Raw genomic sequence first — 26548 nt, 5'->3', positions numbered from 1 at the left:
GTGACGTCAGCCTCTGGGACGCGACGCCTCGGATCCGAGGCGAGCGGAGTGGGTTGGAGGACGGGGCCGGACCCTACAGAAGAGATCAGGGCTGCGCGGAGGCAGGGAGGGAGGCTGGGCGGGGTTTTTCTTGCCGGGCGGGCAGGGGCCTGTGGGATTCAAGTTGCTGCGGCGGGGGAAACCGGGAGGGAGCCGGTCTGGTCAGGGCCGTTCCTGCAGCAGAACCCGGCGGGGTCTGGCCTTATTTGAGGCCCGGCAGGCGCTGGTTTCGTTGAAGCTGTCCAGCCGTAAGGGAGGCCCTGGGTTGAGGGCAGCATCTTGTGAGTGGCCAGCTGGTGTGGAGGGTTGCAGGCCGGCGCACGGGGTCCGCGGCTGCCCGCCCGGGCCCGCCTCACGTCGCCCCTCTCTCTCTCAGTTCTATCACGGCGCCCACCCCCAGGGGGAGCTCTCTGCGGGAGGCGGTAGCCCAGAGCTTTCTGGCAAAGTCCAAGCGCCCCAGATGCCACCCCAGCCCCAGAACACCGACATGACTTCTCCCACTGGTGAGTGAACTTTGAACTCAGTCTGTGGAAATAGCGTATGTTTTCCAAGAGAACGAAGAATTAGGGGCTGCCCAGCCGAGCAAACAGCATCGGCACAGTCTGGGTCCAGCATGTTGGGGGTCTCCGCTGGCTGTGTACACTGATGCCCCAGGTCAGGGGCTCGGGGAGAGAAGAGGTTGGAGAGTAGGAAGGCTGTCCTGTGCTGAAGGCCTAGGGTTGGATTTCACAGAGCCTCAGGAAGTAGAAGCGTCTGGCTGTGAAGGTAACTCAGTGCGAGAGGGGGTACCAAGGAGTGGAAGGAGCTGAGCCGTGCTTTGAGTTTCCATCTCTAGTGAGGAGCCAGGGAGGAGATCACAGTGCAGGAAAGGTAAGGAGTTCCTGGTCACTCAGCTCCCTCGAGGTGGAGTCCCTGCTGGATGTGGCAGTGGGAGGGAGCCTGGGGGGCTCTCTGGGCTGGACGTGAAGCCGGGGCAGCACCTGAGATCCCACCTCACAGGCGGGGGAAGAGAATACTGGAAAAGGAAGTAGAAAAGGCAGCCGATGTCCTCCCCTCCAGCCAGAGGGACCCCTGCCAAACGCCCCCTCCCAGGTCCAGCATGAGGGAGGGAAGAGTGTTTTATGTCCAAGTGTAATCGATATGACTAAGTCCACTGTCCCTATTGTGTGTCAGCACGGTGTTAAGCTCTATAAATGCAACTCATTTACTCTCACACTGCACTGTGGGTAAAATTGTAATATTTCCAGAATATCTCGCCTGGCTTCCCCAGGGGTGGAGATAAGTATCCATCTCCATGTCAGTGGGTAGTTAACCTGGGCGATCAAGGGTTTATTTGAACCTGAGAGGTTAGGCTTGCTTCTCTTGGAGCAGGAAAGAGAAATGGTCCCAGACTGCAGTTTGTAAGCAGTAAACGGGTTTTAAACTTTATTTCTCCCTTTGACTGATTTCGGTTTTAGAGGTATTTTGCCCTGGGATTTCCTCTCAGAGTTAAAGGCACCATGAGGCAGGGCCTGCTATTCTCCCAGATGTCTACAGATGAGGAAACTTGAGGCCTCAAGAGGCTAAGGTGGCCTGTGCAGTGTCCTATAGAGGCAAACGGCGGAGGTGGGACTTGGACCACAGGCAGTCTGCTGCAGAGTGGCATTCCCAGCCCTTTCCCTTGGATGCCTTTGGACAGGAAGGAGACGATCAAAGGGAGGAAATGCACCTCCTCTATAGGCCGTCGGCCTGGGGTGGCACTTGTGTCAGAGTAGGATAGCATCGTATAGAGCCTCGGGCAGCCTTCTTGGGTATGGTGTACATTTGTGTGTATTGAGGGGTGAGAGGATAGGCTGAGGAGGGGGAAACTAGGAGTTTGGGTCACTATTCGGGGCTCAGCTGGGAGGAGCAGGTGCTTGAGGCTAAGGGCAGGGCACTTGAGGGTGGGAGGTCTGCACTGGGATGTGGGAGTTCCTTGACCAGAGGGGAAACCTCTCCCCTGAGAAGTTGAAGGGAGCCAGCTGGGAGGGTGCTGGCTCAGAGGAACCGGTGTGCTGGAAAGTGAAGGTGTCCGGGTCACTGGTTGGAGAGCATTAAGAGGCAGGTTAATTTGCACAGAGAGAATAAGGGTCGGAGGGGTGGGAAGGTGGGCGAGAGCGTGGACTTAATGCTGTAGGGGTGGAGATGGGGTGGATGTCATGACACTCAGGAGTCAGAAACCTGCAGGGCGGGCGGAGCGGGGGCTGGAGGCATGGGCGGATTGTGCAGAACCCCCACGTGAGAGAGGCCGACAGGCTGGCCACCGGATGCTGAGAAAGAGAGCACGGGTGTACCAGCCAGAGGGCCGGGAGCCCTGGAGCCGGGAGGGCAGTGCGCTTGGCCCTGGGCTGCTGAGCTCTTGGCTTTGTACTCCACATCGAGAAGGCCTTGGTCAAGTTTTACTCAGCATTTCCTGCCTTGGTTTCCTCATCCGCACAATGGGGGGAGCACTGTTGGTTTCCCTTTTCAGTGCAAACATTTCTGTCTGTAGACAGAGGAGTGTAGATGACTACCTATGTGCATGACCCAGCTTGATACATTTAAATAACAAACTGTTTAATATCTTAATTTGTCTACTTGATCAGTCAGATTCTAAGATGTGGGGTGAAGTTTCCCATGTGGTTTTTCTCATATTTCCTTTATGTCTTTGCTATGTTTTTGCTTTAGATACCTTTTTCTGTGTTTTTGCTAAGTTTTTGCTTTTTATCTTTGCTGTGGTGTCTGGTGTAGGCACGAGTAATCAAGGTTATTACATCTCCCTACAGTCTTTTGTCCCACTGTCTTAATGCGGTCACACTAAAGCTTAGGCTGTGTCTCTCTTTTTTTTTACTATCATGTGATCAACATGTTTATCTTTAAAACTTGTTTGATCTTTTCAGTGATGAGATTTCTGGACTCATAGTCTTGATGATCCAGGCTCTTGTTGTACGTTGCCTGGCCGCTTTCCTTTGTAACAGAAGCCCCTTCCCAGCAGCCCTTGTTACCACGTGTTCTTTCACATGTTTGTGACTTGACTGATCGGACTCCTTTGCTCTTATTTATTGTTGACTTTTAGAAAGAAAATCATTAATTAGGAATGCCCTTTGAGAGGTTTTATCGCCTCCGCTCAACCATTTCTCAGGATAAATTGTGAAGAGATGAAAGCAATAAATAAAATGGTAGTCAGCAGAAAAGCTCCTGGCCTCCAAAACTATAAGGAAATGGATAATGTTGTTTTAAGCCACCACACTTGTCGCAGTTTGTCACAGCACCTGCAGGAAACTAATACTCCAGACAAGCAGCTTGCTCATCCCTGGCAGCACTTCTCAGCAGATTTTTTGGCAAGTAGGGTGGGAACTACTGTGGCTCTGGTTTCGGATTGAGGCCAGATTCCTGAGTAGGCCCTGAAGGCCCTTAACTGGAGGACCACACACCCGCTTTGCTTTACTTCCTGCTGCTCCATGCAGACTTCATTGCTGCTTATTATCCTTACTGTGTCTCTTACATGTTTTCTTTTTGTATCTTACCTGGTGTTGGAAGAGTGGGCTCTCTCACCGGAAGCTCTGAGTTTCATTTGCATGGCTCCTAATTGGCATGGAAGCAGAAATCTGAGGAGTTGGCAAAGGGACAAGGGTACTTGTCAGGTAGAAAAACACATACCAGTGACTGGAGGGGGAGCACTGTGGGGTCAGGGAATTAAAAGATATTTATGTGATAGAAATACCATTTGACCCAGGAATTCCACTCCTAGGAATTTACCCAAAGAAAACAACTTCTCAGATTCAGAAAGACGTATGCACCCCTGTTTATTGCAGCACTATTTACAGTAGCCAAGAAATGGAGGCAACCTAAGTGTCCATCAGTAGATGAATGGATGAAGAAGATGTGGTACATATACACAATGGAATACAATTCAGCCATAAGAAGAAAATAAATCCAACTATTTGCAACAACATGGATGGACCTAGAGGGTATTATGCTCAGTGAAATAAGCCAGGTGGAGAAAGACAAGTACCAAATGATTTCACTCATCTGTGGAGCATAAGAACAAAGAAAAAACTGAAGGAACAAAACAGCAGCAGACTCACAGAACCCAAGAATGGACTAACAGCTACTGAAGGGAAAGGATGGGTGGGAAGGGAGGGGTAAGGGGAATAAGGGGCATTATGATTAGCACACATAATGTGGGGGGGTCACGGGAAGGCTGTATGGCACAGAGAAGACAAGTAGTGACTCTATAGCATCTTACTACGCTGATGGACAGTGACTGTCATGGGGTATGTGAGGGGGGACTTGATAATGGGGGGAATCTAGTAATCACAGTGCTGCTCATGCGATTTTATATTAATGATACCAAAATTAAAAACATAAAAAAAAGATATTTATGTGACTGAAATGCAGCAAGTGTCTGAAATAATAGAAAAAATTATATTGGTCTTTGATCCTTTCCCTAGCACAGGGCTCCTAAAATCCTTATAAATTCCTAAGTAATAAGAGCACTAGGAGCATCTTGTTTTAATGAGGCTAGTCTGGGTGGGCTCCTGGGCAGGGGCTGGTTACCAGAAGGACCACGCAGTAGTTAAAAGCTTGGGCTTTGCAGTCTTCCCAACTTCTCTAGAGAAGGGAAAGGGGCTAAGAATGGAGTTAGTAATTAATCATGCCTACACAAGGAAGCCTCCAAAAAAACCCCAAGAGCATGAGGCTGGGAGAGCTTGCAGGCCGGTGAGCACAGCCACGCACCTGGAGGGTGACACCCTCAAGTCCTGTGCTGGGGACACTCCCGGGCCTCTCCCCAGGTGGCTTTTCATCTGGCTGTTCATTTGTATCCTTTATCATATCCTTTCATTAATCAGACCCAAGTGGGAGGAGGTCCTGGGAACCCCTGATGTGTAGCCAGGTCAGATGCAGTTGAGTAACCTGGGGACCTACTACTTGTGATGGGCGTCTGAGGTGGGGGTAGTCCTCGTGGCCCTGGGCCCTTCGGGCTGTCTCCAGGTAGGTGGTGCTAATTGAGCTAAATAGTGGGACACCTGGTGGTGTCACAGAAAATTGCTTGGTAGGGGAAAAACCACACATTGGCTGAGCAGAAGGGTCAGAAATGTAAGAGTAAAGGAGCAACTCGGAGGAGAGCCTGGGATTTTCACAGCTCTGTCTGAACCAGCAGTCCGTGGGTGGTGGTGATCTGGGAAGGAACTTCCGGAGACTGAGGACTGGCGACTCCCATCTGGGGCAGCGAGAAGCTGCTCTCAAAAGAGGGTGCGGTAGGAGCTCCACTGGGTAGCAGTCCCTGTGGCTTCCTGGGAGAAAGCGGAAAGGACAAGAGGCAGGACCCAGTAAGATCTGCTGCAGTGACCTGAGCAAGGAGCAGCCGCTGGGCAGATGTGGGGGTCCTAGGGTGTGGAGAGGTGTGTGTTCTTTGAAAGGTGTGTACCCCGGGTCTGTGTGACTGACTGAAGGTGACGGGTGAGAGTGAAGAAGGGGTCGGGAGGGCTCTGAGTCCCCTGGCTCAGGGCCCTGCATTCTCAGTACACCTGAGAGGACGTTAAGCCTTCCTGTGCTGAGTGGCCTTCAGTATGCTGGGTAGAAGGATGTGGGCTTGCAGCCCAGGGGCCTCTGCTCTTGTTACCACCTCTCTGTTCCTGACCTGCCTACATCCCTTGCCGTAGGATTATTGTGATGACGTCAGGCCCACCCAGAAAAACTCAGGATGATCTTCCCATTTCCAGATCTGGAACTGAGTCCCATTTCCAGAGTCCCCTTTGCCATGTGAGGTGGCATTCATAGGTTCTGGGGACTCGCACATGGGCATCTCTTGGGGGCCATTACTCAGTCAACCACAGTGATGGCCAAAAAGTTCTCCAGACCCTGATCGGTACACAGAGAGGGGTGAGCTGAGATGGGCGCCCTGTGCCATGGGAGGTGGACACAGGTTTAGTGGCATCCTGGTGGGTGACACCCTGTTGTGTGGGCTCACGTTTCTTGGTGAGAGAAAGGTGAGGGCCCTGCAAGTTTGCTGTCACTTTTAAGTAGCCTCTATGAGTTTTCCATTTCATTCAGGAGGAGAAGTTGGTGAAAATAAAGAGGACTGAGTGATCCACAGCCACAGATTTTGTGCAGATCTGCTGATTTGTGAGATTGGCCTTAAGCTGAAGAGTCTCATTGCCTTTATGACCCACAGGCTTGCCCTCAAGTCATTCTCTGGTAGGGGCCGTCCTGTACACTGTGAGGGGGTTAGTACCGTCTCTCACCTCTGCCCAGTGGATAGCCAGTGGCTGGCTCCCTCCACACTCAGCCCTCTGCAAGCTGTGATGACCAACAGGCATCTCCGTTGCCACGTAACCGCTGAGAGTGAACTGCTCCCAGTCAACAACCTCTACTGGACAGAAATGGCCGGCTTCCTCACATTTACTGGAGGTGTGTTTTCTCAAGGCCTTGTTCTTTAATGGAGCCTGACGGTCTGTGGGGATGGGCCCTTGAGTAAGCAAAGACCTTCGTCGGGATACCCCCAGGGGCTCGGAGGTTACCTCCCAGCAGCTGGGTGGAAGGCGCTGTGCAGGCCGTGGTCAACCCGGGCCTGCTGAGTCAGCCCTGTGTCTACCCTCACTGTGTGAGATGTGTGCTGTGGACAGTGGCTATTCAGACGTTGTGGATGGATGGAGCGTCTGCCTTTCTGGAGTTGGGGTCGTTTTGTTCTTTTGAGTTCGTTTAGTGCCGGGAGCCAAGCAACAGCGCGCTCACTCTGACTCCTTGCAAATCGGACGTTTTGTCACACTCATATTCCACCTTAAACCTTTTTTAGTGGAATATGAAGTTTTCCCCAAAAACGTGTCACTTGGCTGCAGTTCTTACCACCCTGGCATCCAGTTTCCTGTGTGTGGGTTGCGGCCCCATGTGTCCTGCCCCTGCCGCCAGGGTCAGACACAGCACTGCCTTGTGAAGGCTCTGCCTCCTGTTTCAGCATTGAATTCGTGCTTGACCTTCCCTCTGCTCTTTCTGCTTATTCTTGGAAGACTCGAGTGCATTTTTTGCCTGAAGAATATTATGTTTGTGCGGGGAAGAGAAATTGGGACCCTCCATGAAGACTGTGCCGGGAAGGAGAGCATCTGCAGGGTGAGGCTCAGGAAGGAGAGCAGTCCGTGCTCGGAGAGACTGTCGGGAGGAAGAGCCGGCTGGAAGCTGCCTGTGCTGAGGCCCCGGCCTGGCTGTGGGTACTGTGTTCTGCTGGTGGTGGCTGGGGGCAGCCCACTGCACTTTGTGGGGGGCCCCGGACCTACGAAATGGCAGCACCAGGGGAGCCACAGAGAGGGGGTGACATCGGTGGAAGGACGTACCCAGGTGTTAGAAAGCTACGGTGAGGCCTACCAGAAACACAAGGCACGGAGAGAGCATGAGCTTCCCTCACAAGAGGCTCGATTCTTGGTTCTCCAGGGAACTAGTCGCACAGAGAAGGATGGGAAAATACTGGCGTTCACAGCTGGGGTGTGGCAAGTACCTCCAGGAAGAAGTGGGTATTTAGAGGGATTGGCTCCCTGGGCCTCTGGTCCAATCGGCAGTTGTTCCGAGAGTCAAAGGGGTGAGGTGTCCCCGGTTCTTGGTGACTCGAAAAACACCGTGCAAGTGACAGATTCCACCCAGTGGAGTGCACGGTGGTTCGGTGTGAGGAAAAGCACAGATGCAGGGTGCTTCTGGGATGCTGGGTCACCCCCACAACCGTTAACCGTAGAGATGGCGCGTGGGCCTGTGTGCCCTTGTGGTACCAGGGGGTGAGCAGGGGGAGTGTAGGGAAGGGTTGGGTGGCACTGGGGAGGATTTTTGTCCGGCTGTCTCCGTGGGACAGTCACGTGACTGCAGCCAAGCTGTTGGGCAGAGTACAGGAAGTGGTGACAAAATTAAAGCAGAGGGTGCAAGGCCTGCCCCCCAGACTGTGGGGCGGCGTCCCAGCCCCTCCAGAATGGCTCGGGTGGACACCCCCTGTGGAGTGCCCTTCACTGTTGTCCTGGGGACTGTCCTGTCCTTGTACCCACCCCCACCTCCAACTCCCATGTTGAGGAGCCGCCGACACTTCACTGGGATATTTTTGAATTGTGCAGTTGTTTGCACTCTGCCTCCTCCTCCTCCTGTTCAGTCTCTTGAAATGACAGGAGAGACTGGCCACTCCTTATCGGAGTGTCAGAGGGTGGTTGTGTGCCTGTGGGCTTGCAGTCCAGAGGCAGCAGCACACGCCGGGCATTTTCCTGGAGTCGGGGCAGCCCAGGGCCATCACCAGGCCGGGACCACAAAATTCCAGTTCCCACCAGCTTGGTCGTGTCGGACCCGCCTCGCACCCCAGGGAAGTCTCCTCAGCTGGCACTGCCAGCCCTCTGCTTTGGGGCTGGGGTGGGCTCAGGAGCATGGGGACGCTGAAGTGGGGCTGAATCCCAAACTGTTCCCCCAGCTCCCGCCCTGCCTTCTGAGGACTCCTGCCCTCTTTGGGACAGCATCTCCGGGTATGAGGAGGAAATGGAAGCATGTGCTCGGCTGGCCCCAGCCCCGGTGAGCTGAAGGCCTCTGCTCTCTCTGTCCTCTCAGATGTAAAACGGGCCAGGAATAGCACCCACCTTCTTGGGTGAGCGCACAGGAGACCTGTAATGTGGCCCTGGGCCTCTAGGTGAGACTCCAGGCGGATACAGCACCTTCCCTGAATGGGGGAACAGGAGCCCCCAGGCCAGGCCAGGCCCAGCAGGGTCTCCTGCACCTGGTCCCGTGGGCCGGGTCTCTGGTTCCGGCCTTTCGTGGCGGTTGATGAGCAGGACCATGAGGGCAGGCAGAGCTCAGCCTCCATACTCAGGAAGCCACTGGGCCCTTGACCCTCACCGAGACCACTCAGGAAGATGGCCAAGAGTGTCCCCCTCGGACGGTTACCAGGGTAGCACATGGCAGGGTGAGGGGCGAGTCCCTGACTTTGCTTGTTTCCTGGGTGCCAGGGGGCAGCACCCTTCATGTCCCGTGAGATACCCCAGTGTTCATAGTCATGTCAGGGCAACTTGTGCCAGAGAAGTTCAGGGACACATCCAGGTGTCCAGCTAGTAAGTCATGAAGCTGAGGAGGCAGCTTGCGCCTGCCTTCTGAGGCCAGGGCACATGGCCTCTTGCCTGCCTGCCTGCCTTCCTGATACGAGCCGAAGGGGGAGCCCCGTGGGCGCCCACAGCGGCCTTCAGCACATGCCTGCCCTGTCCCCTGTGCTGTCCCACACCCCCATCCCCAACGTCAGCAAGGCAGGGCTCCACAGTAACACCTGTGACGTTTCAGCCACTTATGAGCTTCAAGGACGTGGCTGTGACCTTCACACGGGAGGAGTGGGGACAGCTGGACTGGGCCCAGAGGATGCTGTACCGAGACGTGACTCTGGAGACCTGCAGCCACCTAGTCTCCCTGGGTAAGGCCCTCCCTTCGCAGGAGTTCTCTGGCTCTGGGCCTCAGCTGTGGCTCTTTCAAAGGGTGTGCCTGGGCCTGGCCAAAGCACTCCTGAAGTAGGTCCCTTTGAGGTGCAGACCCCACGCATTGCTGCTCTTCCCCGTGCAGCCTCGGCAGGCTTGTGACTTGTGGTTCAGGGAGCAGGTTGTGTCCTGGGATGGCGCTGGGGCCCTCCTACTCCCTCTGTGTCTGACTCCAGGGCCCAGGGGCAAGGTTCTCTTCTCCAAGCAGATCACCAAGTCCTGTGTTTCCCCCCCACTGGCCAGGGCTTCTGCTTTTCAAACCGGATGTGAACTCCCAGCTGGAGCACGGGGAAGACCCATGGAGGGCCGAGCAGGGACCTACTCAAGGTGAGAGCAGGCTAGCAGCCCGTCAGTTCACACAGGCAGAGAGCTCTCCACAGGGCCCTGGTCTGAGGAGGGAGGCCATTTGTGTGGAGCTTCCGAGGGTAGTCTCCGCTGCCTTCTCATCTTAGCAGGGCGGTCACGTACTCATCCATGTTAGCCTGTTCCTCCATGCCCTGCCCACACGTTGCAGTGCCAACATCTGGACATTTCTCACATGTGGGTTCAGCTCTCTTCCCATCATCGCTTTGGTTTTCACCCATCACCCAGCTCCTCTTATTCTCAGGTCCTCATGCCCCCTCTTTTCCTGGAGGCCCTCATCCCGGCTTCCCCTGGGGTAGTGTTTCCTGGGGCCTTCCCCTCAGGCCCGGTCTGCGTGCTGCCATTGGGCATTACCTCCTCCATGTTGGACATTCCTACAACTTCTAGATTATGCGTGAGAATTTGTTCATCCTCTGAAATGTCAGTGACCCATTATACCTAGAAGGGTTCTAGAAAAATTAAGTGCTGAATCACCATCCCTGGGCCGGCTTTTCCACCTCTTCTCATCCTGTAGATCTACTTTCTTATACATCCCACTGTGTCAGCCTAATTGGAATTCTTTTTTTCATTTTTTTTTTTTTTAGCTGTATTGTGTGGACACTTTTGGTATATTCACAGTGTGTGCATCCATCACCACAGTCAATTTTAGTTGGACTGATGAACATTTTCTAATTGGGCTGCTTCTGATTCTTTGTTTTGTTTTAACCAAATAGACTATTTTTTTAGAGCAATTTTGTGTTTATACAAAGTTGAGCAGAAAATACAGAGTCCCCATATACCACCTGTCCCCTTCCCACACAGTTTCACCTATTATTAATATCCTGCACTCTGTGGTAGATTTGTTATAAGTGATGAATCTGTACTGATCAATAGAGATCAATAGTTCACATTAGCTTCACTCTGGCTGGTGAGCACTCCATGGGTTTGGACAAATGTATGATGATGTGTCCACCTTTATAGTGCATGTTTATAGTATACAGAATCATTTCACTGCCCTGAAAATCTGCCATGCTCTACTTATGCAACCACTGGTTATTTTGCTATGTCTGTAGTTCCTCCGTTTGCAGTGTCCTGTAGTTGGAACCATGCAGTATGTGGCCTTTTCTGACCAGCTCCCTTTTCACACCACCTTCTGACATGGCTGCAGCCTGGAGTTACTGAATTTCTGCTGTGTGTTCCTGCTCCTTTTCACCTATAACTCTTACTTGAAGCCTCTTATTTCTTCCTCTGAAGTGTCACCTACTTTTTCTTATCCTTGGTCCTCAAAGGACACCATCTGAATTTAGTTTACCAGCAGTGTCTTTCTTGTCTGTCGTAGACATTCTTTTCTGGCTGACCTGCACAGTCTGTCTTCCTCATTTCATGATGTTGTTGTAGAATGTTCGACCTCCTTTGCCTGGTTTCAATTGGCCAGGTCCTCAATGGACACAGCTGCTCAAAGATTTATTTCTTCTTATCCCCAAATTGCATTTCACTTGCCTTCATTGGGCCATTGTTTCATTTTAAAAAGTTATCATCAGGTGAAAGACCTATACCCCGAAAACTATAAGACACTCTTAAGATAAATTAAAGAGGACACTAACAAATGGAAACTCATCCCATGCTCTTGGCTAGGAAGAATTAATATCATCAAAATGGCCATCCTGCCCAAAGCAATATACAGATTTGATGCAATCCCTATCAAATTACCAACAGCATTCTTCAATGAACTGGAACAAATAGTTCAAAAATTCATGTGGAACTGCCAAAGACCCCAAATAGCCAAAGCAATCCTGAGAAAGAAGAATAAAGTGGGGGGATCTCGCTCCCCAACTTCAAGCTCTACTACAAAGCCACAGTAATCAAGACAATTTGGTACTGGCACAAGAACAGAGCCACAGGCCAATAGAACAGAATAGAGACTCCAAACATTAACCCAAACATATATGGTCAATTAATATAAGATGAAGGAGCCATGGACATACAATGGGGAAATGACAGTCTCTTCAACAGATGGTGCTGGCAAAACTGGACAGCTACATGTAGGAGAATGAAACTGGATCACTGTCTAACCCCAAACACAAAAGTAAACTCAAAATGGATCAAAGACCTGAATGTAAGTCATGAAACCATAGAACTCTTAGAAAAAAACATAGGCAAAAATCTCTTGGACATAAACATTAGCGACTTCTTCATGAACATATCTCCCTGGGCAAGGAAAACAAAAGCAAAAATGAATAAGTGGGACTATATCAAGCTGAAAAGCTTCTGTACAGCAAAGGACACCATCAATAGAACAAAAAGGTACCCTACAGTATGGGAGAATATATTCGCAAATGACAGATCTGATAAAGGCTTGACATCCAAAATATATAAAGAGCTAACACACCTCAACAAACAAAAAGCAAATAATCCAATTAAAAAATGGGCAGAGGAGCTGAACAGACAGTTCTCTAAAGAAGTAATTCAGATGGTCAACAGCGACATGAAAAGATGCTTCACATCGCTAGTTATCAGAGAAATGCAAATTAAAGAGATATCACCTCACACCAGTAAGGATGGCCGCCATCCAAAAGACTAAACAACAACAAATGTTGGCGAGGTTGTGGAGAAAGGGGAACCCTCCTACACTGCTGGTGGGAATGTAAATTAGTTCAACCATTGTGGAAAGCAGTATGGAGGTTCCTCAAAATGCTCAAAATAGACTTACTATTTGACCCAGGAATTCCACTTCTAGGAATTTACCCTAAGAATGCAGCAGCCCAGTTTGAAAAAGACAGATGCACCCCTATGTTTATTGCAGCACTATTTACAATAGCCAAGAAATGGAAGCAACCTAAGTGTCCATCAGTAGATGAATGGATAAAGAAGGTGTGGTACATATACACAATGGAATACTATTCAGCCATAAGAATAAAACAAATCCTACCATTTGCAACAACATGGATGGAGCTAGAGGGTATTATGCTCAGTAAAATAAGCCAAGCAGAGAAAGACAAATACCAAATGATTTCACTCATAGGTGGAGTATAAGAACAAAGAAAAACTGAAGGAACAAAACAGCAGCAGAATCACAAAACCCAAGAATGGACTAACAGTTACCAAAGGGAAAGGGACTGGGGAGGATGGGAGGGTAGGGAGGGATAAGGGCGGGGAAGAAGAGAGGGGATATTATGATTAGCATGTATAATGTGGGGGGGGCACGGGGAGGCTGTGCAACACAGAGAAGACAAGTAGTGATTCTACAGCATCTTACTATGCTGATGGACAGTGACTGTAATGGGGTTTGTAGGGGGGACTTGGTGAAGGGGAGAGCCTAGTAAACATAATGTTCTTCATGTAATTGTAGATTAATGATAACAAAATAGAAAGTAAAAAAAAAATGCTGATCTTATGAAAGAAAAGTTAAAATCTCATGAACAGGTATATAAGAATAATATTGCCAAACTCATGAGTGAAATGAAAATTAAAGAGGAGGGATATAAGAAAGAAATAAGGAAACTTTATCGGGATATGCAGGGAAAATGTTGTATTAAATGAAGAAAAGCATAAAGAACTGATAGAGAAAAAGGAGGTGGAAATTTCCAAGTTAAATGCAAAGTTAACTCAAGAAAAGGAAAAGCGAAATGAAATAATCAGACTACAGCTAGAGTTTGATGCCAAACTAGCAAGAGTTCAAACTAAATCAAAATCATATCCAAATTCTACTGTTTCGCCACAGAGTATCTACAGAAGGAAGCTTCAACATCTTCAAGAGGGAAAGAACAAGGGGATTGCAGTTCTTCGTAATACCATTCTGACTTAGAGCAACACCTCTCTATTGGCAAAGATCCCCACCTTAAGCGTAGACAGTTTTGAGTATAGCAGTATATTCACTCGCTGCTGTTTAATTTCTTTAAAAGCAGAATTTTTTTTAAAAGTGAATTTCTAAAAAATTCACTTCTATTGTCAATAAAATATACTGCCTAAATAACAGTGGGAAAAAGAAACACCTTTAAACATTTTTAATTGAGTTTATTTAAAGAAATCCACACTTTGGCCAACTGTATACTGCATTCTTGCTTAATAGTATTTACCATAAAAGAATTCAGCTTTCTAGGACTTAGTTTACCTACTGATCCATCATTGACTATGAAAATACTTTCTAAGCAATCAAGAGATAGTCAGCATTCTTTTATCTTTTCCCTTATTGCTTTCAAGACAGGCAATCTCAAATTTTAAAGATTCAATACAATGCTAGATAAAGAAAACAAGATATAAAGGCTCCATTCATATGTGATAGCAAAAATCAAGATATGTATCTCAGAGTATAAATGGATATTTAAAATGTAGTCATGGCAAAATATTCATGTGTAAGTATTTTTGGATCTTAAAAAGCAGAATTGTTTCTTTAAAAGTTTAATTGGTTAAACATGTAAGATTAATAAGACAAAAATAATACTGTTTTGAGAAATAAATAAAGAAAAAAATGGAGAAATAAACATTAAAAAAAAAGTTATCATCAGGGATTCTGAGGCAACACCCAAAGGATCACAACAGATGCAGGAAGGAAAACAGTATTGGTTGTGTGTGGGGGGGTCTCCCAAAAGGGAAAGACATTCTTTATTTGACACAGGAGAGCATCCTCCTGAAAGTCCAGGGATTGCCAGCAAGTGAAGTTAATATTTTGCTAAATGGAGGGTCCTGTTCTCCTTGGCAGGCATGCAGAGCAAAAGGGGGCTTGAGCGGAGGCCTTGGTAATAGGCACAGGTGCTACACAATTGAAACAGGCAGTGACGAGTAAAAGGGGAATCTGGGAGGACCCAGGAGAGGGTCCTGAGCTGGGAGTCTAGTCCTTTGCTACACCTGATAACCTTCAGCAGAGGGAGGAATTCACATTAGGACAGTAACAAGCGTGATGATACCAATGGTACCGTGCACTAACGCCACTGTGTGTGTGTGTGAAGCTCACATATTGATTCATTTATGCCTCCAAGTAAACCTTGTAAGCTAAGCCTTCTTATTCCTGGATTACTGTCTAGCGAAATGAGCCTCAGAAGTCGCTCATGGGGAAGCCTGGTTTCAGCCCAGCCTGCCTCACTGTGCTGCCTCAGGAGCCACAGTGCTTTTCCGGGGAGTCTGCAGCATCAGTTCTGGAGTGGTTAAAGAGACTTTTCCTCTGTGGACAGCCTGAGGAAATGGTACACATGATGCATGAAGAATATTAAGGCATTGTTAGTGTTTGGGATCCTGTTTCAAGATCCAGACCAGAAGGTGGAGTAGATTCTGGGTCAGTCGTCCAGGTTGAGGCACCAGTTGGGACCTTGTGTTAGTTTCCTGTGGCTGCTGTAAGAAATTAAGAGCTGGGTGGCTTAAAACAGCAAAAGTTGATTCTCTCACAGTTCTGGAGGCCAGAAACCCACTCAGTACCATGGGCCTGAAATCAGGGTATCAGTGGGGCCAGTGCTCCTTTGGGAGTTCCCAGGAAGTCTGCTGCTTCTCTCTTCCAGCTTCTCGTGGCTACGCATTCTGTGGTTTGTGCCCACATCACTTCAGTCTTGAAGGCCAATACCTTCAAATCTCTTTGCTCTGTGTTCATACCACCTTCTCTGTATCAAATCTCCCTCTGGCTCTCGAAGACAATTGTGATGACATTTAGAGCCCACCCAGATATTCTCCCCATCTCAAGATCCCTAAAACACCTGCAAAGACCTTTTTTCCAAGTAAGGCATCATATTCACAGGTCCCAGCAATTATGATTGTGGTTATCAAGGGCTGTAAACCTTCAGACCCAGTTCTTTCTGTGGGTTCTTCCTTTACTCTTTACTCTCCTCTGCTTATTCTTATTTCCATGCTCCCTCTTTGGGGACCAGTCCTCCTCTGTCATCTTTTTTTTTTTTTTTTTGCTTGTGTACTTCCCACTGATTTCCTACTTGCTGATCAATCCATCCTTCCCTTTGACATCCTGAGTAAGGTTACAGTCTGTGGATTAGAAACAAAACCAGTCACCTTTCATACTTGGGCTCCTTCATCCTACCCTCCCCATCTAATGCTTCTCCAGTAATTCATTTTGGGCATTTGGGTTTCTTTCAGACTGGAAGACTACACTTGAAAAGAAAGAGTCAGCTTCTGAAGAGGATGTTGCTGTGGAAGAACCATCCCACTGCATGGAAAGGAAACGGTGTGTATGGGAGGAGGGCCTGTGGTCAGGGCCGGGCCCCTGGGGGAAGTGCAGGAGTTCTCTGTGAGTCAGATGGTACCCACCTCAGGGAGACTGCTGAAGGGGAACGTGGTACACATGACCTTGGGGGAAGGTCCCTGGCTGTAGGCCTTCTGCCTCCTACATTACCCACAAGAACACATTTCCATAGCTCAACTCACAGGTTAAAAACTTGAAACAATTATTTTTCCCTTAATCATCAGAAAGGCTGGGCTAATCTAAAGCCTTGTGAAAATCACCAAAGTGCTAGAGTCTTCTGTCAGAGCCTTTACTTGATTAAACTAGAAAATGTTGAAATGGGAAATAAAAAGCCTTGTGAGTATACTGTCAGTGGTGCCTCTTTTAACTATGGTGCCTCCTTTCATTTTCATAATAGAATATTTTCAGCAGAGAACAGCAGTGACTGTACAGATGATGGAAACAAGGTTAATCACAGCACGTCTCTGAATGAACACAAGCCAATGCATTTTGGAGAAGGTCAGTGTGAGTGTGACAGATGCCTTGTACAAACTGATGTAAATGGTCCTGGAGAAGAACTAGTTAGGTGTGAGGACTTTGATGCCTTCCACATGGCCTCCTGTTTTACTGACTGTGACATCATTCAGACTGGAAAGAAGCCATACGCATGTAATCAGTGTGGAAAGTCTTTCAGCTGTTGCTCTAAGCTGCTTGTACACCAGAGAACACACACTGGAGAAAAGCCCTATGAATGTACTTGGTGTGGGAAGTCTTTCAGGCAGAGCTATCACCTTGTTGTACATCAGAGAACTCACAGTGGAGAGAAGCCCTATGAATGTAACCAGTGTGGGAAATCATTCACCCAGAGTTCAAAACTTGTTAGGCATCAGCGAACTCACACTGGAGAAAAACCATATAAATGTCATGTATGTGGAAAATCTTTCAGGCGGAACTTTAACCTTATTGTACATCAAAGAATTCATACGGGAGAGAAACCTTATCAGTGTACTCATTGTGGAAAGTCCTTTAGCCAGAGCTCTGATTTTGTTGCACATAAAAGGACTCACACTGGAGAGAAACCTTATGAATGTAACCAGTGTGGAAAATCCTTCATTCGAAGCACTCAACTAATTAGGCATCTACGAATTCACACTGGAGAGAAGCCATATAAATGCAATCAGTGCGATAAAGCCTTCTCTGGGAGCTCTCACCTTGCTGAACATCAGAGAACCCACACTGGAGAGAAACCTTTTGAATGTAATCAGTGTGGGAAAGCCTTTACTGGGAGCTCCCGCCTTCTTTCACATCAGAGAATTCATTCTGGAGAGAAACCATACAAATGTAATGACTGTGGGAAATATTTTCGGCAGCGATCAGAGCTTGTTGTGCATCAGCGAACCCATACTGGAGAGAAACCTTATGAATGTGGTCATTGTGGGAAAGCTTTCAGTCAGAGGTCTGCTCTCATTCTGCATCAGAGAACACACCTTGGAGAGAAGCCCTTTCAGTGTAACATGTGTGTTAAAGCTTTCCGTCAGAGGTCACGCCTTATTGAACATCAGAGAACACATACTGGAGAAAAGCCCTATGAATGTATTGACTGTGGGAAAGCCTTCAATAATCGGTCAACCCTTAAGATACATAAGAGAACACACACTGGTGAGAAACCCTATGAATGCAGTCATTGTGAAAAGGCTTTTAGCCAGCGGTGTCAACTTACTCGGCATCAGAGAATTCATACTGGAGAGAAACCTTATGAATGTAACAAGTGCGGGAAAGCTTTCAGTTACAATAAATCCCTTATTCAACATGAGAAGACTCATGGGAGAGAAACCCTATGAATAATCAAGACGGAAAAGCTCACTGCCAGACCTTTACTAGACCTCAGATGACCAAAGTATGACTCTTAGGGCATGGTCTAATAGCAACATGCATCAGAATCTCTAGCAGTAAAACCCAGGACCTGCAGTTTCTGAAAGCAGCACATGTGATTTGTATGTACATCAAAATGTGCTTCTGCATTTAGGTGAGAAACTATGACCACTAATGAGAAACTTCCAGTCAGAGTTTTTAACAGGTGTTAAGAAATTCGGAGTGGAACAGTACCTAACGCAGACTCTTTCTAGTGCAACCACCCATTTAATCAGATGTCCCTGTAGCACAGTCCAAGAAATGATGGGGAACTGTAAGATATTCCTGATACAGAGTCCCAAACACATAATCAAGAAACAATTCCATGAGGAGGTTGGTGTTAGGCGACAAAATATGAAGCCAGGAATGTTCCGTGTAAACCAGTAATTAAGAACATGAAGGAGGACTGAGGACGGGAAGGCTTCTGAAATAGTTTTTATTCAAATTAAAAGCAGACTCCAAATATTTCAGGGACTTTGTTGTGTGCTCTAACTTTGTTGCTTGGTTAGGTCAGCTCTCTAATTAGAGCTGGGAGCATATCAATATGGGAAAGACCAGATGAAATAAAAAAAGGACCCCAAATAGTATATACACAAGCATTACAGCCACACAAAAACATGTACACAGATAGTTAGTTAAGAAGGTCAGCTCAGCAGGATGCTCAAAAAAATGCTGAGTGTGAATCAATGGTGATAAAAATGGGAGGGGCAGTTACTGGAAATTTGGGCAAGATGCAAGCAGGAGGGCAAACATCACCTGGAGAGACAGTGGGAAAGGCTGAAGCCGGCGCAAGTGAAGGAGGGCTGCAGAGGTGGAGGTCCCAGCCCTACAGCAGAACTACAGACTGACAGGAAGGGTAGGAAAGCAGGGTTAAAAGTTTGTCCATGAAATTTGAAAGTTTGTTCATGAAGCTCCAGATCTCTTCCCCTTTCCCCCTTTTTTTTCTTGTTTTGCATTAAGCAACTAGCTGTGGGTAAGCAAAAGGAGAATGAGTTATGTACCTAAAAAAAAAAAGGTCTAGGGGCTAGAAGAGTCTGGTGTATTATACTTCAGAACAAGGACTGCCTTTTTTTGACATTGGTAGTACATCTGTCCTAAGAGCTTCCCATGTGCTTTCTGATAGTCTCTTCAGTGTGGGTGGGAGCCAAGGAGCAAACGACTGGAGGAAAGCCTCACACTAAAGAAAAAGTCTTAAAATAAGTGTCAAATGACAGCCTCTTCAACAATGGGTATTGGCAAAACTGGGCAGCTGCATGTAAGAATGAAACTGGATTATTGCCTAACTCCATACACAAACTAGAAATGGATCAAAGACCTGAATGTAAGTCATGAAACCATAAAACGTAGAAGGAAACATAGGCAAAAATGAGTAAAACATGAGCAACTTTTTCATGAACACATCTCCTTGGGCAAGGGAAACAAAAGCAAAAATGAACAAATGGGACTACATCAAGCTAAAAAGCTTATGTACAGCAAAGGACACCATCAGCAGAACAAAAGGCATCCTACAGTATGGGAGAATATATTTGTAAATAACATCCGATTAGAGGTTAACATCCAAAATATATAAAGAACTCATACGCCTCAACACCCGAAAAGTAAATAACCGTGTTAAAAAATGAGGATATGAACAGACACTTCTCCAAAGAAGAAATTCAGATGGCCAACAGGCACGTGAAAAGATGCTCCACGTCGCTAATTATCAGGGAAATGCAATTTAAAACTGGGATGAGATATCACCTCACACCAGTTAGGATGGCCAGCATTGAAAAGACTAGGAACAAATGTTGGCGAGCATGCAGAGAAAGGGGAACCCTCCTACACTGTTGGTGGGGATGTAAATTAGTTCAACCATTGTGGAAAGCAATATGGAGGTTCCTCTAAAACCTAAAAATAGAAATACCATTTGAACCAGGAATTCCACTCCTAGGAATTTACCCAAAGAAAACAACTTCTCAGATTCAGAAAGACAGATGCACCCCTATGTTTATCGCAGCACTATTTACAATAGCCAAGAAATGGAAGCAACCTAAGTGTCCATCAGTAGATGAATGGATGATAAAGATGTGGTACATATACACAATGGAGTACAATTCAGCCATAAGAAGAAAACAAATCCTACCATTTGCAACAACATGGTTGGAGCTAGAGGGTATTATGCTCAGTGAAATAAGCCAGGCAGAGAGAGACAAGTACCAAATTTCCTTCATTTGTGGAGTGTAACAATGAAGCAAAACGGAAGGAACGAAACAGCAGCAGACTCAGACTCACAGACTCCAAGAAGGGACTAGTGGCACCAAAGGGGAGAGGTGGGGGAGGAAGGGAGGGAGAAGGGGATTGAGGGGTATTATGATTAGTACACATGGTGTAGGGGGATCACAGGGAAGACAGTGTAGCACAGAAGACAAGTAGTGACTGTGGCATCTTACTACACTGATGGACAGTGACTGCAGTGAGGTATGGGGGGGGACTCGATAATATGGGTGAATGTAGTAACCACAGTGCTTTTCATGTGAAACCTTCATGCATGTATATCAGTGATACCTTGGAAAAATAAAAAGATTAAGTGTCTTAAGATAAACTCCTAAGAACAGATATTTAGGGGAACCAAGTATTAAAATGTTTTTAAAAGTGAGTCAAGAAGTAATTGCAAATGAATGGTGAAGCTGTGATGCTTCTTTAAAAAGAGAATTATGAGAACAAGAATAGACTATGAAATTGAAAGTAAGATTGTTGGGTCGAAAAGGGGGGAAACATACCCAGAGCTGAAGGGCCTTCAGATCATGCCAGCCACCAGTCAGTATTAATAAGATGCATGCAGCACGAGTAATTGAGAACAACATTTGTGATAATTTAAAATATATCACAAAATTCTGGAGAGAATAATTTTGAAACCAAGAAAGAAATGTTTTTTTTGTTTCTTATAGTTAAAATAAAAAAGGGTAATCAGAGACTCAGATTGTTCAAGAAACTGTGTAACTTGTACAAGACAATTGAAACCCAAATGTGAAGCAAACTTGAGAAAGGAATATTCATTTGGACTTGATGCCAGTAATTCTCCTTTGAAGAGGCCGAGGACTTGTGATGTCTGCACAGAGGAGGGGGAAGTTCAGTCAGATTATGTTGATTGGCTCTTCACCAAGCAGTATTTGCATAAATGTGATATAAACCGTAGTTCCTGGTTTTTTGTTTGAGGAAGAAGCCCAGAGCTGTGACGTGAGGATTTCATCAGGGCGCCATTGTTCTCAGTCCTGTCGCTAATGGCACAGCCTGGGGCTGTTTTAAAGCAGAAGGGGAAGAGGTGGAAGGGTGGAGGAGCAGCCCTGTGCCCTCATCTGGGAAGTGGGCTTTTAAGTGTAATAGGTTAGGTTACTTAGGAGACCAAAAGTAGAGTTCAGAATGGCAATGTGGCAAAACTGGGAACAGAAACAGCAACGTGAGTCAAATCTAAATTCTTTATCAGAGCAGAAAGTTAGTAAAGTCTATAGTCTATGAAAAATCAGAATTACAAAGGTAGCCTCAGAAAGAAGTGGAATAGAAATGGTTAAAAGTGGTTAATGGGATTTTGTGGCTTTTGGGAAATGTGGGGCAGGAGGTCACTGCTTTCCATCTTCAACCTGTAGCCTGTCATCCCCTGGTGGTACACTTCTTCGGGTAACAAGTTATTTCAAATGTGTCCTTGCAGGTGAGCAAACAGTAACTGGAAATCTGCAATTGATTTATAGGATTATGTACAATTTTCCTTCTTTTGATTCAGTGTCACTGTAATAGTAAATAGATGATTAAAAAAGCAAGAGTAAAAAGAAAAGATGTCACTTTTCTGTTTGGCCAAGTGGAGTTGATCCTAGTAGGGCAGGATGGCTCCTTGGCTTCTTAGAAGTCCCTGGAATTAAAGGGTGGTTTATCTCTTAAGACTGAATTTTCCAGAAACCTTATAACCAGGATGTCAGTGGGTCCCAGAGCGTGGGGACCTGGAAAGGTGCTGGTATCTTGGGACAACTGGTGGAATCACTTCTGAAGGAGCAAGATAGGTGTGTGAATTTACCTAACTGCCAAGTACTGAACGCACTTCCCTAATGTCTCTCTGGCTGTTACCTGGTACCTTTCATAAAATTCATTAAGTAATGTAGCCTTCAAGACTCCTAAGACCCTACGTGTCAGATGGGAGACGTCTTGCCTAGTGCAGCCTAGACAGAAAGGGTCGGGGGTGCTTTGCCTCCTGGTTAGACAGTTGGTCCTACTGCTGGGACCAACGTGGATGTGCAGCTTCAGAAGATGCCAGAGCCTGGGAGGAAGGGCCTTCCGGACAGATCCAGCAAAGGGAACGTGGTTTGACAATTTCTTGTTGACCAAACATCTGAGAGACGTTTCTGTTCAGCAAGTCGTGGAAGTAGCCACCTCGTTCAGTGAGGCCCTGCTAAAGTCCCAGGTACAGAAGGTGTGTGCCGTGCCACAGGGTCCTCGAGTCCTGCTTTCCAGAACAGGGGCTCCACACAGGAGCTTGGTGGTTACGTGCTCCTGGAGCATACACCCACCCAAGGAATGGAAGGACAGCCACCGCCGTGTACACGATGAGTGCGGCAGGCCCTGTTCTGATAGGTATTCCCTCTTCCACGTCAGAAACCTGAGGGTCTTAAGGACCCAGGAAGTGGGCTTATTTGAAATAGCAACCTTTCCACCCAAAATGGTTCTCATACCCAGAGGTCAGGGGTTCCAAATCAAAGTGTGCCTAAGCCCCACGCAAAGGGGATGTTAGAACCGCAGAGCCCCAGTCCCCTCTTTAGAGTTCGCTTGGCCAGGGTGAGGCGGAAGCCAGATACTTGTATCTTTAAAAAAAAAACATTTTGTAAAGAGTACTCTCAAATTTGTATGTCCTTGTATCTGTTTTCTCTTTGTTGGTTTCACTTAAATTTGTGGCTCATTTTTGAAAAGACCCTAAAAAGATACCACGTTATGTGTGACCCATGAACTGTTTTTAACAGAAATTCCTCCCTTCTTTTCAAAATACAGATATCAGAGTAACCCTAGGCATATTTTTGATACAACTAGCAGTGGGACTATTGGGGGCCGACAAGACTACCCTCACATCCAGAGGTTTTCCAGAATTACTGGAACTCAGCACATAGTAGTGCTCACAGCCAAGATTTGCAACGATGTAGCCGGGATGTGCAGTTGGATCATAAGGGGAAAGGCGGGCAAAGTCTGGTTGATCCGTGTGCAGGGAAACCATGTTGTCCCTCCCCTGACAGGTCATACAAAGTGCACTGAAGACCAGGCAGGTAGGCACCTTCTACTTAGCATGTAGCAAATCCCAGACCCCAGAAGGAAAGCAGGTTCTCAGTGTGAATCACATAGTTTGCACACTAGGCACAGTGAGAGGTCCTTATCAGGGTACAGACAACACTAACAGCCAAGGTGCCAGAGCTAACCAGAGGCAAACCTTGCAAATAGGACCTTCTCACAATCAAATCCTCAAGTCTGCTTTACTAATCCTTTCTGCACAAGCTTTGAGATTGCTTCCAACATGAATACAATTTTCAATATTCACAATATCTGTTCCATTAAACTTTATACTGCGCTGCTCTGGCTACACAAGTGGACAAAGCATACAATTCATATAGTTCCTGCTTGAGACTGGTTTTCGGGAACATATAACACCTCATTGACATTCCTCACTATGATTCCATCTTGTAGATTTGAGTCCCATTTGGACTGCTCATCTTACCTTAAAAGATGCCAGTGTCTTAATAAAACAGCAAAAAATGTGCATTTTCCCCCCTATAAACACCCTGAACATAAAATGCAAAATAATGAAGTTCAGGTCGAGTTACCAAATGGAACTTTTATTTACTGTGCAGGCGTGATGCATCATGATATTTAATGGAGACATCATGAGCAGAGTGGTGCTTACCTACAAAGACTGACATCCTCAAATTGTATGTTTGCCTTTCTGGAGGCTGCAGAAGCTCCCGGATTTCTTTGGACATCGTCAGCTCATAGCATTTTAGCCCTTGAGGTAGATGCTAAGGCTGTATGAATTTTGCCAGCTGTCTATCAAACAATGTAATGTGTGCACATCTTAACATTACCCAAGAATCATTCATACTATTCATATTACTCTCGTAAGAAATGTAACTGATGGAGGAGCTTCCGGGTAGTTAGGTCCTTGTGCCTCTTTTAGGCTGTATATTCTGGTTTCATGATCTGTCCTGGCCTGGTAATCCTGTCTGTTCCCCTTGTGTCGGAGCTTCATCCTCCTCACGGCCCCAGCCCATGTGCTCCTTTTTGACATTAAAGTTCTCAAAGTAAAAATCACAGGGCACTTCAACTCCCATGGAGACCATTGTCATCTCAGAGGTTGGCACTTCCATCTGTCACCTCCCCCAAACACCTGAAGTGGGTGGTTGCAGATCTCACAGGAATTCAGCCGAGCTGTGCAGGTGATCACTGGTGCAGGGGGCATGTGAGGGAGTCGAGACGAGGCTCTGGTGGGATCCAGGTGCCCAGCAACATTCAGAACGGTGGCTTCCCTATCTGGACTGGTTATGATGAACTGGACAACACCCCCTTCCCCACCCAGTCAGCTGCCAACCCCAGTGGACAGTGGGTGTGAACAGGAAATCAACTGTAAACAGACAAGCTGCTGAGAATGGGGGCTTGTTTGTTACTTCAACAGAACTAGTCCATCCTGACTGATGCCATCTGGCATAGAAAACACTTAGTTCAAAAAAATGTTTCTAATCCACCCCCCACCATTCACACATACAAAAAATGTCAACTCTTGGGGGTAGGGATTTTGTTTTCTTCACTGACAAATGCTTCCTGGTATATAACGGCCATTCTTTGTTCAGTGAAGGAATGTTAGTGAACAGTTTTTATTTGTTTGCTTTACTTGAGCACTGGCAGGACATTGGGGGAAATGGCAGGTTTGGGGAGGAATTAGAATTTTGAGTTTGGACAAGATTAAGGACCCTGAATAATAAGACTGTCATTTTCAGCAAGTTTTCCTTAATGTGCTTTCTGGCCTGGGGGCACTTATGCCCACCATTCTGTCCCTCAGTCCTCTCCCCCTAGATGAACAATGTTCTCTAGCTCCCATTTGCCACTGCAAAGGCTGGGATCAATCTTCTGGCTTCCAAGTCGACATGCGAGGTGTCAATCTTACTCTCTCAGAGATGGGGATCAAGCAGCCATCCTGTGAGGGTTTTGCCAGGGACAGAGTCAGTGCCCAAGTCCAGGCTGGAACTAGGATCTCTAAAGGGGAAAAGGAAGCATTGCTTCAAATCATAGAACCTGCCCATCTGTGTTCCCAGATGGCTTCTTGTGGAACATGCAGAAAGAAGCCCTCTGGTTGAGGCTGGAGAAGATGTAGATCGCTTGATGGTGACTTCTGTGTCTCTGTGCACTGGAAACCCTTCCCACATTGCTGGGCTTTGAAACAGAACCATCAAGAAGGATAGAGTCTGTCTCCAGTCTCTGTGGGAGGACAGAATCCTAACTTCAATAATTACTAGCTAGCAGACACAGCTGGCCTAATTATATTTACACTGATCAACCCTTTGTAATTTTTCTCATGAGCTCTGCCTCTTTCTCCTTTCTGATCCCCTCATTCTTCCCTTAAAATACCCAGTTGCCTCTGCACAAATTCAAATGGAACTCAGTTATTTCCCCTGCTGTCAACAGTTACTGAATAAAATCTGTTTTCACTGTTTTAACTAATATTTGTGTTTATCTTTAACACCCCCAATAAATTACTCATTCAGAAAACTCTCCTGTACATTTGTGAGAAAATGGGAGTGGGGAAAAAAGTATTATTATGAACTTAGTTTTGAACTCACTGACTCATAGAAAGGGTCTTAGGAACCCCCAGGGTGTCCCTAGCCCACACTTTTGAGAATGATGGCAATTGACAAAACCCTATAATATAATCAAGGAGAAAACAAAAGTACAAGTAGAAAGGAAAAAATAGGGAAACATCGTGCATTGACCATTCAATACCATTATAACCGGGAGGAAAAGTTGACCCCAATGATTCCAAAATAAATACACGAGCTGCTCCAAAGGAGAAGACAATAGACTCAAATGCCCCCACCCTCACTCAAATGTCACCACCACTTACTCCATCCCCTGGGAAGCTGCAGCTAAGGGGAAGGCCATATATCCTCCTGGGACCTTTTCTGCCCACATAGAGGTCCCGCCTGGCAATTTTTTTGGGCTCCCAGTAGAGGCCAGATTCGGTGCCAGGAGGCTGCCTGATCCATGATTCTCACAGCAGCCCCTGCCACCTGCTCAGATGAGTGAAGATGTCTTACACAGGGCTCCTCTTAGGACTGCTGACCCAGTAGGGCTGGGCCCTGGGCGGGGTGGCGGGAAGACGCCCAGCACAAAGCAGAGCGGTTGCTGGACTGCGAGGGAGGGAGGGAGGGACCGGGATGGGTTAGTGTGGACACCGCGAGCCCCTAGGAAGTCAGCCGCTCCATCGCCGCCAGCAGCCACTGACGTCCACGCCTTTATTACGTGCGCGGTTGATTGTCCCCACCCCCCCACATCAACCCCGTGGGGGCAGGCGAGCATCTATTCTCTTGATGTGTGCCCTGTTCCTAACACACACTTAACAGTCAAATAA

The 26548-nt window shown here is 47.1% G+C and overlaps 1 protein-coding gene and 1 pseudogene across 1 annotated transcript; both read left to right on the top strand.

Annotated features, from left to right (window-relative positions):
• Nucleotides 1–11: 11 nt before the first annotated feature.
• Nucleotides 12–25605, top strand: ZNF544 (zinc finger protein 544). The gene is given in 8 exon segments (XM_057496505.1): nt 12–101; nt 416–542; nt 8471–8568; nt 9325–9451; nt 9756–9839; nt 15927–16014; nt 16430–17833; nt 17835–25605. Coding segments are annotated over 7 exon segments (1866 nt in total). The 5' UTR covers nt 12–101; nt 416–499; the 3' UTR covers nt 17857–25605.
• LOC118920193 (coiled-coil domain-containing protein 152-like) lies at nt 13221–14248 on the top strand (annotated as a pseudogene).
• Nucleotides 25606–26548: the final 943 nt, after the last annotated feature.

Source organism: Manis pentadactyla (assembly GCF_030020395.1).
Source record: "Manis pentadactyla isolate mManPen7 chromosome 15 unlocalized genomic scaffold, mManPen7.hap1 SUPER_15_unloc_1, whole genome shotgun sequence".
Classification (NCBI taxonomy): domain Eukaryota; kingdom Metazoa; phylum Chordata; class Mammalia; order Pholidota; family Manidae; genus Manis; species Manis pentadactyla.
The sequence above is the reverse complement of the archived record's forward strand: the minus strand, read 5'-3'. Positions and strand labels throughout refer to the sequence as shown.